Source organism: Daphnia magna, linkage group LG3 (assembly GCF_020631705.1).
Source record: "Daphnia magna isolate NIES linkage group LG3, ASM2063170v1.1, whole genome shotgun sequence".
In the NCBI taxonomy this organism is placed as follows: Eukaryota; Metazoa; Arthropoda; class Branchiopoda; order Diplostraca; family Daphniidae; genus Daphnia; species Daphnia magna.
In genome coordinates this window covers 13119306-13136656 of record NC_059184.1, presented here as the reverse complement: position 1 = coordinate 13136656, position 17351 = coordinate 13119306, and the positions used below count along the sequence as shown (strand labels likewise).

General features: G+C 39.9%; 1 protein-coding gene across 6 annotated transcripts; it reads left to right on the top strand.

Annotated features, from left to right (window-relative positions):
* The first annotated feature begins 93 nt into the window (after nt 1–93).
* LOC116919238 (serine--pyruvate aminotransferase, mitochondrial) lies at nt 94–16215 on the top strand. 6 transcript variants are annotated; one of them, XR_004391809.2, is made up of 10 exons: nt 94–231; nt 294–619; nt 701–865; nt 944–1136; nt 1207–1372; nt 1459–1614; nt 1673–1768; nt 1911–2159; nt 2283–2504; nt 16043–16215. XR_004391809.2 is itself a non-coding variant. In XM_045170559.1 (9 exons), the coding sequence occupies exons 3-9, from the start codon at nt 710–712 to the stop codon at nt 2443–2445; spliced, it is 1179 nt and encodes a 392-aa protein (XP_045026494.1). In that variant the 5' UTR covers nt 94–231; nt 294–619; nt 706–709; the 3' UTR covers nt 2446–2620. The 6 variants fall into 6 exon arrangements, 2 of the variants coding, with proteins under 2 accessions (XP_045026494.1, XP_032781082.1); XR_004391808.2 differs by having other exon boundaries at nt 15923–16215; XR_004391810.2 differs by lacking the exon at nt 16043–16215 and adding an exon at nt 14867–15028.
* Nucleotides 16216–17351: the final 1136 nt, after the last annotated feature.

Genomic DNA, 17351 nt, shown 5'->3' with positions numbered 1-17351 from the left:
ATCACAATTAATATTATCTATGAGAAAAAGTTCCATGTTCAGTATTGGGTTAAAAATCGATTATATGGAAGGCATGTTTCCCGCCAAATTCCGCTTTCCGGGCAACCTAACCCTAGATGACGGCAGTCGTTTTGCACGGTGTGACCAGTCGTTACCGCGCTGCTGTACGGTCTTGTGCAGAATTGTTTACTATTGGCGTTATTCCATCAATTTCACAAACCAGATATATGGGTATACAATTATTTTCTTTTCAGCAATGATATGATCAGTCAAGTAAATCTTTTGTCGATTAGTTTTGAGTTTTCGTGAGCAAGACAACATCATGGCTATTTGACGAAAACGACGATGTTCGTCACTAAAATTATTTAATATTCAAGAGCAAGGCAACATCATAGCAGTTTGACGAAAAAGACCATGTTTTGCCAGTCATTTATATAAACGTTGTCTTCGACGAGAAACCAGTTCGGTATCGCCATCTTTCTCGAGATTGAGGCAACACTTGTTGCCATAAACACCAGAACCCGAATTCGTTGGGAGGAACTCGTGGTTGAAACCTTTGGAATCGGGAATTTGCATTCACGCATTCGTTGCCTTTCATTAATTCCTCGTCACACACAAGGTTGATCAGCCGTTTCAGAGTTCTGCGTTGTACATTACGTAAAGGACATTTTTCTTTTCTTATTTCCCTTAAATTACGAAGATTAGCACTATGGCTGTTGACTACCAACCACCTGAATGTCTCTCAAAACCCATCGAGGTCCCGTCCAAACTGTTGATGGGAGCTGGTCCGTCTAATGCGGCCGAAAATGTTTTAAGAGCTGGAAGCTTGCCATTGTTAGGGCATTTACATACTGAATTTGTCCAGGTATGTAAAAATTCAAAAGAGTTGTTGCGCTGATAATTTGCTTAATCGTTGGTTGACACAAACCTAAATTTGATGCAGATTATGGATGATGTCAAACAAGGCATTCAATATGCATTTCAGACCAAGAATAATTTGACTCTTGCGATCAGTGGCACAGGTCATGCAGGCATGGAAGCAGCTTTGTGTAACCTCATCGAAAGAAATGATGTTGTACTCATTGGCATCAACGGAATTTGGGGAGAAAGGGCAGCAGACATGGCCAACCGGCAAGGTAAAACTACTACTTTTGCATGGAATCTCTGTACTTTCACATTCACCATTCTTTGTGTTTCTTTCGGAAGGTGCTGATGTTAGAACTCTAACCAAAACAGCTGGGGAAAATTTCAAGATGGGTGAAATTGAAGCAGCTTTAGTACAACACAAGCCAGCGATTTTCTTTCTGGCTCAAGGAGAATCATCAACTGGTGTTGTCCAGCCTATAGAGGGTGTTGGTGCACTCTGCTCCAAGTAAGAATATTTTAAGAAATTAATTAAAAAAAGAACTAGTCGTTCACTGTTTTTACTTTTTTTTGTTTTTCCTTCCCTCTTTGCAGATATGGCTGCTTATTGCTAGTTGATGCTGTAGCCTCTCTTGGCGGCGAGCCGTTTTATATGGATCGCTGGCAAGTAGATGTTGTTTACACGGGATCCCAAAAAGTCCTGGGAGCTCCCCCCGGCACCGCTCCCATCTCTTTTGGCCCTCGTGCAGTGTAAGTTTAAAAATCGTTTACTTATCGTTCCGCTTTTAACTCTGTACTCGTTCACTAGGGCCAAGATTGCCGCACGAAAGACCCCGATATCGTCTTTTTATTTCGACATGAATTGGCTTGGCAACTATTGGGGGTGTGATAGCCAACCACGCAAGTAAGTGCATCCGCTGTGGTCGTCGCCACCGTTTCTAGGAGCGGTGGCGGCGTCCTCTAGACGAGGTCGACGAGATTTCAGATACCTATGATATTTTAGAATGACCTACTTGACGTTGTAACGTGTGGTTGAACGTCTATAGGTACCACCACACTGCGCCCATTTCCAGCATCTACGCCTTGCGCGAAGCTCTTGCTTTGCTGGCCAATGAAGGCCTGGAGAATTCATGGAATCGCCATCGTCAATGCCGAGATCGCCTTATCAACGGCTTGGCTAAGTTGAACCTCAAGCCGCTGGCGTCCGACCCTGCTGCCCGTCTGACGTGCATCACGGCAATTCAAGTCCCAGATGGCGTAGACTGGAAATCCGTCACCACCCACGCCATGTCCATGTAAATTTAACCTCTTTCTCTTTGCACTTATATATACCCTTCCGGCCGAAGTAGCCATTTTTCATTTAAATATTTATTATTATTTATTTTTTTATTTTTTTTTTTTACGTTAACGTTTTGCAGGCGTGTGGAGATTGCCGGTGGATTAGGCCCGACTGCTGGTCGTATCTGGCGTGTCGGACTAATGGGACAGAACGCCACTGATGAACGCGTGGATCGAGTTTTGGACGTATTAGCCGAGTCTATCAAGAGCTCCACCACCCCACCGGTCATGGGTCGTCTTTGAAGCTGCCGCTATCTCGCCACCACATTCCCGATATTATAAGAACCCAGATCTTCCACTAGGTTAGACATATTTTTTTTTCTTTTTATTTGTAGTTCCTTCTTTTTTTGAACTTATTGGTTAGGGAAGTTTTGTTGCAGTTGCAAGTAGAATTTATTCTAGTTTTTCTTTAATTCCCCCCCCAAAAAAAATCGGGTCTACATTTAAGAGGGCCCAGTTGTCCTTCACCTTTTTGTCGAGCTCGTTGTTATCTTGTTACTGCCCGCCCAGAGGTTGTTAAGAAAAAAGAAAAAAAAAAGGACGGGGGACGGGCACTGCGCAGAAGAAAGTGCCTTGACGATTGTCTGTTGTCGGGTGATCTTTTTTCTTTTAAAAAAGCTATTGAAAAAAAAAAAGGGGACCAAAATGTGTCGGGTACAAATGTACTCGACGATGAAAAGATGTACTGCTCGCGCACAGCCAATACAAATGTGTTTAGACGCACTCAATTGACTTGACGTCAAGACAATCAGCCGAACGCAAAGAAGATAAAGGAGAGGGGCAAAAAAAAGAAACGAATATTTGAAAGAGAGACAAGATCTATCGTTCACACTCTTTTTTGGGTATCGTTCGTATTTTTTTTTTTTATCCGATGCGTTACGGAGTCAGCAAATGTGATTTGCTTTCTTTTCGTTGCTTCTATTCTTGTAAATTGTTTTTTTTTTTATTTTTTTTTCGGGGCGGGTATCTGCGCGATGTTCTTCAACTTTAAGCTCTTAGTTTATCCCGTTTTCTTGGCTCCGTGACGACCGATGCGTAGCTTGGAAAAGCCTCTCGAGACTCATCATTCACGGTGGCTGTGTTTCGTTCTGCGCAATTTGTCGCGGAGCAGAAGGAACTCTTGGTCCGAGGCTCCTAAAGGCGTTGGAAGAATGAGACGGGCACAGAGCGTGCTCGTCCATTCATCTCCATGCTGTGGTGATTACAAGACAAAGTGACCGTGTCGGCGTTATATCAACAAGCGAAAAGAAAAGACAGAGAACCGCATCGAGATTTTTAAGTTTCTGTGTGGCGCCACCATCAAGAAACGCCCACCCGATTTGAATTTCTTCTTCTTTTGAGATCGAGGCTTGTTGTTTTCTTCAAAAATGGAATCATTATTTTACAGGAAATCTGTACAAATAATAATAGAAATCCTTTTAACAAAATGGCCTTTATTTTTAAGGGGATTTGTTTGCTTTTTATTTGATTAGCTTTTTTTTTCCCCGTTTCCTTTTTTTTTTTTTTTGGCATCTGAAATAATGCCCGGTCTGCCTTTCATTCACCTCGATCCGTATCAACAATGGAACAAGTTTTTTTTTGCTTTCCTTGGCGTTGCGCCGCCGACGTTCGTCGTCGGTCTATTCATTTTCTTTTCTTTCCCCGGTCCATTCCAATTGACGGCTCACGCACAAAAGGCCTTCGGCCCTGACGACCGACAGCACATAAGGAAAAACAAGTTGAACAGCCATTGATGTACAACGGAATTTCACAATATCATCCACACACACACACACACAAGAAAGATCAAAAGGAGAGGAAAACAAATCTCCTTCCGATTTTGTTTTTGTTTTTTTTGTTTGGAGAAATAACGTAGTCCTTTTTTTTTTTCTCATTCTACCCTGATCTCTCTTTTTCGGGTTCACTATGTGTTCTAAAGAGAGAGAGAGAGAGAGAGAGAAAAAACTTGGCAGGATCCGGGTCTCGTTGGGTCCATGCCACCATGTAATATATTACATCAATCTGGGACCGGCAAACTGAAGCGAAACAAAAATTGAGAGGCACACGAGGAAATTGAGGAACCATATGCGTCTATATATAAACAGATGCATATATAATTTTTTTTTTTTAAATATTAAACACTAATCATTTTGATTGGAAAAGAAGAATGCAAATTTGTTTTTTGATTTGGCATCGTCTTAATGCGCATAACTTTGAAATGATTTTGATTTTACGTCCACCTCAATTTTTCTGTCTTATCCTGCGCAATGTTGTTCCGCTTCCGGGGGTCCTAAGAAATGCTATGAAGCGTTCGTGAGTCCGAGCCCCTCTTCGTCTGTTCAGGAAGCCGTGAAGACGGTAACGAAGAGTTGATCAAATAAAACGGACCCAACCTTTTCTTTTTTTTTGGGGGGCTTTCGAGATGGTCTTAACCCGATTAGTCACGCGGTACTTGTAGGCATGTCTTGAAAGGACAACAAGACGATGGGCACAAAAGAAAACGGACCACCCCTGTGTAGAAAAGGGGGGACTTTTCGATCATTAGGTAATGGGCATGGTCGTTACGCAACGACGGCCAGGGACTCCTTTCCTTCAAAACTGTGTGGGTTATTCTTGCGAGTCTATTCTTCCCCACGTTTCGCTCATTTTCTTTCTTTTTTATTCTTTTGTTAACTTTGAAATGAAAATTGAAAGAAAAAACAAAATCAATTCTACAATTGGTTTTTTTTTTCTCTTTTTAACCGTGAAAATGAGATGCGGCTTATTGAAAGACTTTGGTTATGCTTCCTCCATCCTCTCTGTGTGTGTGTGTGGTCTCATCGGGAATCATCAGAAGGGGGGAGCGTGAAACGATCAATTATAACGCAGCACGATGACCCCGCGTCTGTTATTTCTTTTTCAAAAAGGAACGTCAGCACGTCGGCAGTCGTCATCGCAGCTTCTTTTTTTAAAAGGAAAATGTATTTTTGCTCTTGTTTTCTTCCCCCGTTAAAAAAAAAAGTCCGTTACATTTTTTATTCTGCCGCGTTGCGCTATGTCGAAGGGCGGATGTTTCTACAGCTGGAACGAGCGAGAGAGAGAGAGATGTGCAAACGGGAGGGGGGGGAATAGAAATAACGAGCAAAGAAAAATAAATACAAAGTTAAAAATATTTATTTATATGCAGTGACGCATGCAAGCGAAACTCTGCGCTTCAAAGCGAACTTTGTTTCGTTTTTTTTTTTAAATTTTATGATATTTTTTTTTTTGTTTGGCTTTATCTCTCGTTCTTTTTATTTTGTCCCCGTTTCCATTGGCAACGAAAGAAAAAAATTCTTTTTTGTTTTGTTTTGTTTTTTAAAAACAATTGATTGAAGATAAACCTTGAGGTTGCGTTCCGTCATCCGCTGGAACACAACTAAATTGTTTACGACAAGCCAACCTGTTTTTTTTTTTTTTTTGTTTCACTTGAAATTATCATTTCTTTTGAGCATTTATGCAACGGTGTCTTATTTCTTTTCTTCAAAAAAAAAAAAGACGAAGGTCTTTCCCGCAGTCATTTGTTTTTTGTGACGCAATCCCAGCCTTTTTTTCCGGTGGGTCTTGACAATTCACTACACACAACAGCAAAAAATCAAGAGATCGCGCAGAAAAAAATCGAAATGAAATGCGGATGCCGCCCATAAACTAAAAAAACAAACAAAGAACGGATTTGATTGATTACCGAATTAATTTTAAGTTCTATTCTCAAGAAGGTTTTTTTTCTTTTCCGAGTATTCACGTTGACAACGGCCAATTCTACAGGACCCTTTGGCACATCCGTTGTAACGAAAAGCGAAAGAATTGCGCTCCCGTTTTTTTATTTTCTAAAATATAATAAGATGCTAAGGGGTGGGGTTGTCTTGGCAACATCAGTCTCGTTTGACACACACACACACAAAAAAAAAAGACCGTGAAAATGTTGGAACATCCATGGCTGTTACTAATTTGTTTTTCCTTCCCTTTTTGTGTGTGTGTGTTAAACTGGAAACATGTCAGAAAAATCTTTTGAGCGGTAGGTCGTGGCAACAGGGTTCGTGTTGACTGATGCCAACACCAATCATCGCGTCTATTCGTCAGTTCTCTCCCAGATCCCGAGAAAATTATTGCATTTTAAACCCACCCCCATTCCCAGAATTTTTTTTTTTCCTTTTCTCCAGCGGACGATGAGGTAACGATCCCGACATGTCCGATATTTGTTGACTTGAAACGGGTGTTACATTCCTTTCATTTCTGTCAGTCCTTTTTTTTTTTGAATATACCGCGCTTTTCCAAACAAAATCAGTGCCGTCATCTGCTGGGGAGCTGTCATCTTTAAATCAATAAATTTCTCGAAAAAACGGGAGGGGGGTCGATGGAAGAAATCCCGTAATGTGCACGAAAGGGCCCCGTAGGGTCGCAAAAGATGAGCATGATAGATGTCTTCATCAACTACCATCATCGCGCGCGCGCGTTCCACTGGCGTTCCAGTACGAAAATCTTGGGGGGAACGAAAGCGCCGGGATAAATAATACATCAGTTAGGAATGTCTCGTGTTGATTTTTTGGGGTCGTTCCTGTTTTGGCCCTTGATGTGATTATCCCCGTGTTCATTCCGTTTCTCCATCTGCGCAACAGTTGAACGTTTTTGTTTTGTTTTACTTAACCTCGGATTGCACTCGTATTTTATCAACCGTCGAGTGCTATATGAGCTTGCCCGTCATTCCTGCTGGAACTTCGGGACGTCAAGTCATTGCGTTGACAGCTAGACGCCACGTTGATTCTTTTTTGGGGTGGGGTGGGGAATTTTTCTTTCTTGAAAAAACAAAACACGACGTGTGTGTGTGTGTGGGTATTTATACACACACTGCGTATGTATAACTAAATGCTGGTGTGTGTGTGTGTGTGAACGACGTTCTATTTTCAAACCGATGAACGACGTTTTGGAATTTTCTCCCTTTTTTTCGATGGCAATAAAATTCTTTTGAATTTTTCTTTTGGCGCCATGTTTTTTTTTTTTTTATAGGGGGGGAAGCTTACTGGGCCTCATTATTTTGTTATAGATTTGCATAGTCTGCGGTTGACGTCAAAATTGCCCGCCGGAATAATTTTTTCTTCTTGTGTAATTTCTTCATTTGCATATTTCCTTTTTTTTTTTTCTTTAAGATTTTGTTTTGTTTTATTATTATTATTTTGAAAAAAAAAAAAAAAATTGTTTTACCCCGAAAACGGCTCGATGATGTCATTGGTTCTCTCTCACTTCGTCTGCCGGTTTATTCTTTTCCATAACGGGGAGCGTGAGAGAATCTTTTCTCTTTTTCTTTCCACTTCACATCATTCGCCAAAAGTACGAAAAAAAGCCAAATAAACTTCTTTTTTCTTTTTGATAAACGACCAGAAAATTCGATTTGAAACACAACAAAAAAAAAAACAAAATTCGTAAAATGACATTGACGACAATACGCCACACATGGGTGGATCTTCTTTTCATTTTGAAATTGTAAAGAGAAGAAACGAATAATTTTTGGCCATTTTTTTCGTGGTGATTCACCTTTGCTATTTTTCAATTGGCTAGCGCAAATCATTGAGTTTACGTAGAGATTACGTATCCCAAAAAGAAAAGAAAAAACATTGGCAATCCATACGTTCAATGTATGAATCATTCCTTCACGAATGACGCCCACCTCCAAATATCATTTGTTCTTTCTCCGCCAAAATTTGATTGAAAATGCGTGAAAATTATAGGCCTTAACATTTTTCTTTTGTTTGAACCACTCCGCCTGAAAATTAAATCGTGACGTAAGATTGTTTTTCGGTTTTTTCGGTGGCAATTTTGTTTAATTTGAGGCCCAATTAAACGCCCATCTCTTGCGCATTTCCCGGTTGTTGTTTTTTTGTAAACATTTTCAGGGGGGGGGGGAGTTGTCGGATAGGGGATCCTGTTGGCGATGACATCACGCGGGACTCGCTGTACATTGAAAGCAAACATAAAAATGTACGTAGGCCAACTGGCATCCATTCATCTGCACGTTTCGGCCGCTCCAAAATCGGCGTTTCATTTCTAAATGAATTCAAACCATTTGTTTTTTCTTCTCACGTTTATCGTGAACGTTAACTCTGTATAAATAGTTAAACCAGCCAGGCCGTCGCCCGTGATATTGGGCGCCATGTTTTCACGGCCCAAAGATAGAATTCTCTTTTATTTACAAAAAAAAAAAAAGCGCTGGACTCTTTTGCCTCTACCATCTTGTGTGTGTGTGTGTGTGTTCATTACCCAAAAGGCCCCGCTCTGAATTTCCCGGCATATCACGCCGTCCGTGCCGACTCGTTTTTTTGGCGCGTGGCGCGCGCGCGCGCGTGTCTGATGAACTTCTTGCTGACTTTGACTTACGATGTCGAAGCTACACACACACCCCATTAGCAGCACTCGTGTGTGTGTGCCCGTTATCAAACGGATGGGGGGGGGGCATCAACTGACGTGAAATTCGAAAATAAAAAAGGGCGCCAAAGAAAAAAAAAATAATCAAATTCCGCTTTTCTGTCTTTGGGGTCAGGGTGGTTACATCACGTCCAATTTTTACCTTCTCCTCCAACACTATTCGAACTGTGTGTGTGTGTAGGTAGAGGAGAGGCTGTGGCCGTTCTTTTTTATGCGCACAAAAAAAAAAATATCCTCCATTTTTGGGGCCATTTTGTTTTTTGTGTTCTTTATCAGCCGCAATTCCTTTTATAGGAGTTGTAGCTTGAAAAAAAAAAAAAGAAAAAGAAAAAGAGAAGCTTTTATTTATTTATTTCGAGTACACAACGGAGCCAGGCAGACAGTCGCGGCTCACCTGCGGTTTTTTTGATGGATCCCGCACTGATGTTGGGGTCGGGACTTTTGCGTGCATGTCTGAACCCGTTGTCAAATCAACACGAACCCCTCGAGAGAGAGAAGGTAACGAGACGTATAGGCTTTTTCTTTCTTTTTTATTTTTTTTATGTGATATAGTATATATTAAAAGCCACAAGACAAGACACACATAGACGAGCCAAAAAGAAAGGAAAACACCTAAAAAAGGAACCAAAGGCGACGGCCAACAGAAATATGGCGGCGGCGGGTGGCGGCGACGACGGCGGTGGGCAAACCGGTTTTCAAAACACAAAAAAAAAAAATATTGGGTTCGGCCAATCGCTAGATTTGATGTTTTCATGATGAGGTATCCATGTGTACATGTAGGTAAATTTATTTCTTTTTCTATTCTCTCCGATGGATAGAGAATGAAAAAAAGAAAAAAAAAATAGGGAAATGTTAACGCATTTATTACATATTACGAAGAAGAGTAGGAAAACAAGGATGTTATTATATGATGATTATTATTTTAGGCAGACTGCTGGCGCTTGTTCGGAAAACCGAGACATTGGGGGGGTTTAAAAAGAAAGAAATAAAAGGAACGGGTTTCCCGAAATAAAAAAAATTGGCGCTATCGGCGTAGCAAATACAGCGTTGCCATATGACGCGGAAGAGCAATTAGGTAAAGGAAGAAATTAGATGACTGGCGGCTGGGGGGGGTGGTTCAACTAAATCAACGGCAGAATTTTTTTCAATGCCGTTGGCTTAGTTTTAAAAAAAACATTCCATTTTCTTTTGTTTTTTTTTGAAAGAAATCCCGAACTGATCGCCATTAGCAGACGCAATTCCCACTGCATCCATCAAGGTCACTAGGATTGCAGTCACTGTGTACAATCATTCCCAGGTAGACGTCCGGCATATCGGTCATCGATTTGACTAAAAAAGGCGTGAAATTAGGCAACGCTGTAATGGCTGATTCAAATTTCAAACGCGGGACCCTTACGTTTCTATCCCTCCCGCCTTTATCCATTCAAAAAAATAATTTCCAAATCCTTTTTTTTGTGTTTCTTTCAGCGCTCGTTTGTTATTACGCCCCATCGGACATTTGTTTTCAGACAAATCACCCAACAGTTACTTGAAATGTCGAGCCAATCAGCGCATTAGAATCAGTACATCCATAACAGTCAACAAAAACAAACAAAAGTTTCAAAAGACGTAAGAGGGTCGCAGTGATAATTGATCCGTGAGATTAAAAAAAACAAAAACGCACAGTCAGATGGATGTGCGCTGTTGCCGGATTGCTCGGGACATTGTCGGGCAGGTTTAAATTTTGTTTCGTTTCAAATGTCGCGCCAAACTGTCGCCTCTTTATTTCTAACTCTTACGCAGCAAAATGCAAATGTTTTTTTTCAACTTGCGCAAATGATGAAGAAAAATTCATTCTGTTTAGCATCGATACAATTTGGATTTCACAAAAATTCTCTAGTGATTGGCCACTTTGACACTAACCCCCCATGGACGGTTCGGGTCTTGGGACTCAACAGGTGCCCCCACTTTGTGTGTGTGGGTGCGGTAGACAGCTCGGCATCGTTTTTTTCGGGCTACATCATTTTCGTTTGAAACTTTCTCCCGGGAATCCCTTTTTTCTTTCTTTTCTTTTCTTTTTAAGCTTTAGGGGTTAACTACCAACAAAAAGAAGAATTGTTTCATTTTCTTTTTTTGTGCGGAAGAAGACACAAGCCCCGTGCCTTATCGCGGTGCGTAATAGGAGAAGAGTGCGCTCAACTGCAAACAATTGTTCCCTTCTCCCTTGATTTCGCGGAATGATGGGCCGAAAAAAAAAGAAAAGCCGCCCATCGAGTCAAGGAAAAGAAAGTTTTGTGCGACCACCTGCGCGGCCACAGTTTTGCCGAATCAATTGTTTCCCGTCCACGATCACTTGAAAAGCCGCACCCATTTGATTTATTTATTTATTTTTTAAAGAGAAGATGATGATGTTTTTTAATGTATACGTATTTCATTTTAAAAATTCATTGGCTGTCCGTTTCCTTTTATCCGATCGTGTACATGTCGATTTCATTTATAGATGTCCAGGACAATGTCCCCGGTTCAATGAAACAGTCCGATTTTGTTTTTTCAAAATCTTTTTTTCTAATTAGAAATGCAAATAGGTTGCGCTTATCACTTCCTCTTTCAATTTTCATTGCGATTTCGCAGGAAAAGAACGTACATATCGGGAGCGCCAATGACGTTCCACCTTTTCAATGCAAACGTGCCCCGCAGCAAGATAAAATGATCCTGTCCTGCAAACGACAACGTTGTCGTCCAATTGATTTCCACCTTCGTATTGGCGTTTCTTGTTGAACTATTTATGCCACGCCTAATTCTTTATTTTAAAAATGGGTATAGACACGCGATGGATGTCTTTTGCTCCTTGTTGGTCGACGACGACACGCTTGTCGCAATTCGTCAATCGACACACGTCAATTCGAGAAGCCGTTCTGACTAATTTTGGAGGCATTTTTTGTTTTTCAATTGGCAACGTTGACATTTTTGAAAACACTCATTTCGTTCTTGAAAAATCGAAATAAAAAACATTGAGAGACTAGGTCAAAATGAATGTTTAATTTACATTAATCCTGCACGCAAAAGATACGTAGCTCTCGCTGTATCCTTGGATCGGCCAAACATGGGAGTGACAAGTCTAGCGCTGATATTGTTCGCCTTGTTGGCACTGGCGCTATTATTTTTGAAATTGTTGTCCTTAGGTCAAAGATAAAATAGAAAAAACGTGGCGATTCGATTGCGCGATAATTCCATTTATTTGCCCCTTAAACTTGTCCCGAATTTTTTTGTTTTGGCCAAGGATAAATGGCCGTCGGCTACGATGTGCTGTAATCGTACGGTCTTGGTGGATTTTTCATTAGTTACATAAACACATCGCTGCATCACCTGATGGATGACGTCTCGAGGCTCTCACGAACGAGAAAAGGGGGGCGAATTAGAATGTACTCATTTTTTTTCTCTTTTTACGTGTAACTGCCAGTTGTAGGCGTGTGATGAGTAAATGACGTCATACACGGCGGTCGCATAATGGGAAAAGAAAACAAACAAACAACGGTTTTCTTTTTCTTCTTTGTTAAATTAGAATATTAAGGGAGTCCCTTTTTTTCAAATAAAAAACAAAAATCTGTGGGATGATGATGGACGCGTCGTCTTCATTGAGATGTTGCGTTTTTTTTTTGTGCGAGAGACGTCGTCTCTTTTGTTTTCTTTTTTTAGTCTACGGTCGGACAATTTCGGAAGATTGATATCGCGCATGCCCACATGTGTAGGGTTGTACACTTTCCAGCGCAATTCAAACAGAGAAAGGAATAAGTTTTTTGTTTGTAGGGGAATTTCTTTGAAAAAAAAAAGAATCCCTTTTTCGACGCCGATGACGCGGCTTCAGTACCCACTCAATATTCAAATGCAATTTACCATTCACACGCAGTCGCTACGTTAATGTAATTTCAAATGTGTTTCAAATTCCCGCGCGCCTTTCACCGTTTCAAAAATCGACTCGTTTTTCTTTTACGATTATTTTTTTGTGTGTGTGTGTGGGGGGAATTGGTCGGCTCGATATGATTGGAATGTGTGTATAGATTCACCATTCAATTTGTACAAAAAGTAAAAAGGGAATTTTTTAAAAGAAAAAAATAAAAAAAAAAACGGTGTGACCAATTGACTATTAGAGCCTCCACCCTCCCCCCTCATTTTAACTGTCGATAGTCTTTAAGCCGCTGAGAGGGAAATCAGGTGCTGGCGGCATGTCCAATTCCTGATCCGCCTTTAAAAAATAAAAGGTTAACTACTAGTACAGCAGCCCCGCACACTTCACACATCTACAATCCTCCCCTGAAGGAGAAGATAGCACACACAAAAAAATTCCTTCAAATGTTTAGAGGAGGAGTTTGTTCTTTTTTTTATTATTATTTTAAAAAAGTAGGTGTTAAAAAAAAATTTTTTTTTTCATCTCCCTTGACGTACAAATAAAAAAAAATTTATCTTTTTCTTTAAAAAAGGACTCCGGCTCTTCCATCGAGGCCTATCATTCACCTTTCTCTCTCTGTTTTAAAAGGAGGGAGCTAAGTTGTACAAGGTCCTCTATATTTAGACTATATAGTGTATACGTGTCGATAGCTTTATAAGCTCCTGTTTATTGTTCTGATTTTTTTTTGGTGTCGGCTTCCCCTTTTTTTTTTCTTTTTTCTTGTTGTATCGCTTTGAACATCTTTTTTTTTTTTTTTTAAAAAAAAGGGGAGAAATCATTGTTGTTTGAGGCCTTTACACCGGGGTGTGTAGGCCTATTAGAGTCGGACATGTTCTCCCTTTTATTTTGTATTTGTTCCGCATTGCTGTACCCTCCCACTTTTTTTTTTTTTTTAAGTTTGACCACCTCGGAGATTATACCTAATTTAAAAAGGTTAAAAAAGAAACTATTTGAAAATGCCATGTTCATTTTGGGGGGATGCTGAAAGGAGTGTGAATTTTTCAATTGATGATGGGAGCGCTCCTTCCGGTTGGCTTCCGTTTAAGAAAAATGCGTTGGGAAAAATGAAGATTGAAAAAAAGGGGGGGACTAAAAAGAAAATGACGACAGGGGAATAAGAACGGTGGGTACCCAATGACCTGGTTGTTGTGCTGAACGGAAGCTCATTAATCACATCTCCCCCGTCTCAATTCTAATGAGCCTGGTAAAATAAGGTGATTGGTTTCAAAACTCTGCAAACATTTGGGCGGCTCATTATCATTTCTATTGTTTGGCAACGTTGAAAACGTGAATGATAATTCATTTGTTGTTGTTGTTGTTGTTGTTTGCCTAGCCTATACATGTTCATTATTTTCCCGGTGGGCAATTAATAGCCTTTGTTTTGATATTAAATATCAGGCAATGTCTGATGTTACGTGAATTTCCTCCCTTTTCGAAAATTGATTTGTTGCTTTGAAATCAAACGGCCAAAACAAGAAGAAAGTTTGCAGCTTTCTGATTCGTCCAACTCGAAAAACTGATCAAAAGGTTTGAAAATCAAGAGCTTGTTAGCGCATTGTTGCCCACGGCGTACAGGAGACTCCGCGGCCAGGTTGCCGGAATAATTTCCGCCTTTGTTTTTTTGTTTTTGTTTTTTTTTTGCAACGATTTATTGCGACCTTATTTGCTCTGTTCGATCGAATATTTATAAGATCCGGTTAGCTTTTGTTCGCTAACTCTCGACGTCACGTTAATACATTTGCTTTTAATGATGGCCATTTCAAAATTCTCCGCCGGCTTTGTGAACCTCAACTGAGCGACCGATATATACATACAACATCAATGTGCGGGCAAAATGCTCATATTTAATGAAGTCCAATAAAGAGGAAAGAACAAATAGGAGATGATGTCACGGACGAATGCGGACGGACCACATTCAAAATATTATTTTCATTTTTTTAAATCGTTCATTTAAACGGATGTGCGCAGCAGCCGTTCCTCTCAATTATTTGAAATGTATTGACCTCTTCTTTATTCTGTAATTGAACTCATTGCGCGTGCAATTCCTTCGTATCATTCGTCCGTCCGTGTAATCATTTTCGATAAATGGATGCGATCCCGACTCGATTTTGAATAATTTTTTTTTCAAACCGAAGGTTAAGATCCATTCACGAAAAACATTTGCGTTCAATTTTTTTTATTTTCCTCATCTTATTTCAAAAATATGAACGGCAAAAAAAAAAAAAAAAGAGAAAAATTGATGAATTCATTTGCATAGATGTGATGCGTCTTAAACCTTTTTTTTCTCTCTCTCTTGTCTGCGTGTGTTCTGTCTGCTCTTATAAGGCTCGTCTGGTGGTGGTTGGCCCGACGGATGCCATAATGACTTCTCTCGTTCCCCCCCTCCCCCTTCCTTCAAGATTCTACCTTGAACTAACTAGGAAGCCAACGCTAATCAATGCAAATAAAGACGACTGCATCTGACAAAAACGCAGAACAAAATCAAGGCAAATGATTTTCATTTCGATTTGATTTTTAAAACGTTATTATATCAACGTATTTCAGGAAAAAAGAAAACAAAAAATTTAAACCTTGGAATGATGACGTACGAGGCCCAGGATGTTCGGCGCCTGGCGCGCAGCATTCAGAGACGCGAGAGAACTCACGACCTCGGTTTCGTGTACAACAAAAAAACGGGAACGGGTTTTTTTTATTTTATTTATTTAAATATAATTTTTGTTTTTCATTCATCAGCGAACCGTATCGTCATTGACCTGAGTCAATCTTTCTTGTTTTGACGCAGAGCCAAACAAATGTGTGCCAAATGTAGTCCAGATGAAGACGAAAGATGCAACTCAAAATGACATAATTATTTGCATACGTCGTCCGTGTCATTTCGGCCAACGCCTTTTTCTTTTTTTCAAATCAACAGCCTCAAAATGAACGCGATACAATGTACACACACACACACACACACAATCAAAGTATATTACCTTTTCTTTAAAGACAAAAACACAAAATCGGAATTTTTCTTCTTCGTCTATCCACTCCGACATTGAAAAAGGAATGAGATTCCTTGTTAAGATTCTTTTTTGCTTTTGATTTATCGATGCTGCGATCTCCCCCCCCCCCCTCAGTCTATGAACGCGTGTGTGTAGAGTATTTTTATGGGTTGTTATGGCCGTTTTGTTCGGTAGACGCCAGCTTGTCGCTCTCGCATCAGATGGACGAAAAAGTCTGGCCGCCCCGCGAAAACAAAATGGACGACGTTTATATAAGAGGAAGAAAAAATATATGTATATAAAGAAATGTTAATAGAAGCCATTATAAGTTAAAGCTTAAACATAAAATAAAAAAAAAAAAAACAAAAAAATGAACGTACCTTTTTTGAAATATTTTTAGGACTTTGAAGTTGATAGCGCCCCACCCTGGCGCAGCGTGTAACGAGGACAATATAAGGAGCCGGGAGTTAGATGAGATGAGCAGACACACAACCTTATTTTTTTTTTTTTTTTTTTACAGAACGGGACAGCCAAAAAAATAATCGACGGCGACACAGACGACAGGATAGCGCAGACATGACGCCTGTGTATGTATACAGACGCCCGGTGTAGGCGCCAAACGACTGACGGCGACAACGCAAATCCCGCGGCTTGTCCCTCCCCACTCGTAAAATAAACGCGGGATCAATTTTCTTTTGTTTGTATTATTTTTATTTTATTTTTTTTTTGAAATTTATATCTCGATTTTTTTTTTTAATTAAATTAAATTTGTTTTGTGGTGTCCTATTTTTTTCGGGTGTCATTTTATCAGGGAATGTTGTAGGTCATGAAAGGAAGGGTCCATTCTTCCTTTAAAAAAAAATTAAACTGGCGCCAAAAACATCCTATTTGAACGGCTCTCGATTCAATTTTCTTTTTTAAACGACAATAAGAGCTAATCTATCTGTCGCCTTCGTCGTGTGTCTATCTCTACGTAACTTACAATAACACACACACACACAAAATATATATGTCAACACTGATTATGCGACAAGATGTTTCAAAACTGTCTGTTCCTCCCCAATTTGCGTGTGTCCCTGCACAAACACGGGGAAAAAGGTCCGTTTTTATTATTACCGGTACCTTCCCCCCTAATCAATAAAACTCGATAAACAACAACAATGTCAGTTGAGGCTTATAGCGATACGCTTTTTTGTTCATGTCGATTGACAGGATTAAATTCAACAACAAAAAAAAAAATATGTTGAAACGATTTGAGAAAATGGATAGGCAAAGCCGAGAATGTGTTGACCGGTCACACATAGTCCGTTGATTCCTAGGATTATTTCCCTTAAACTCTGCATAAATAGGATCATAAAAAGAAAAAAATGTGACAACAACAACAACAATTCAAAGTGTTGGGATTTTTTCTTTTTTTTTTTTTAAAAAGCCATTGTCCAGAATATACAAAACAAAACAACAAAAAAATGCATCCGAAATCGATAGAAACAAGAACTTGAATTTCAAAACATTTCCAGCCGATGACGCGTACTGATCCTTTTTGTTGTTGTACATTGACGGGATATAAGAAAAGGAAAAGAGAGAGGCTAACAAGCCGACGGGATCGATTTGCCATTAGGCTCAATTCGGGATATGTATATACCCCCGGAGATGTAAAATAAAGAAGAAAAAAAAAACATTTGCATAATAGACGTACATATAGAAGAAACTTTAGTTTTTATTGAGAAAGAGAGAGACTCTTTCCTATTTTACATAGACGAAAAAGTCAATGAGACGCGGCATACATTGCGGGACTGTGTAGATAGAAAGTTGATCCAATTGGGATCCTC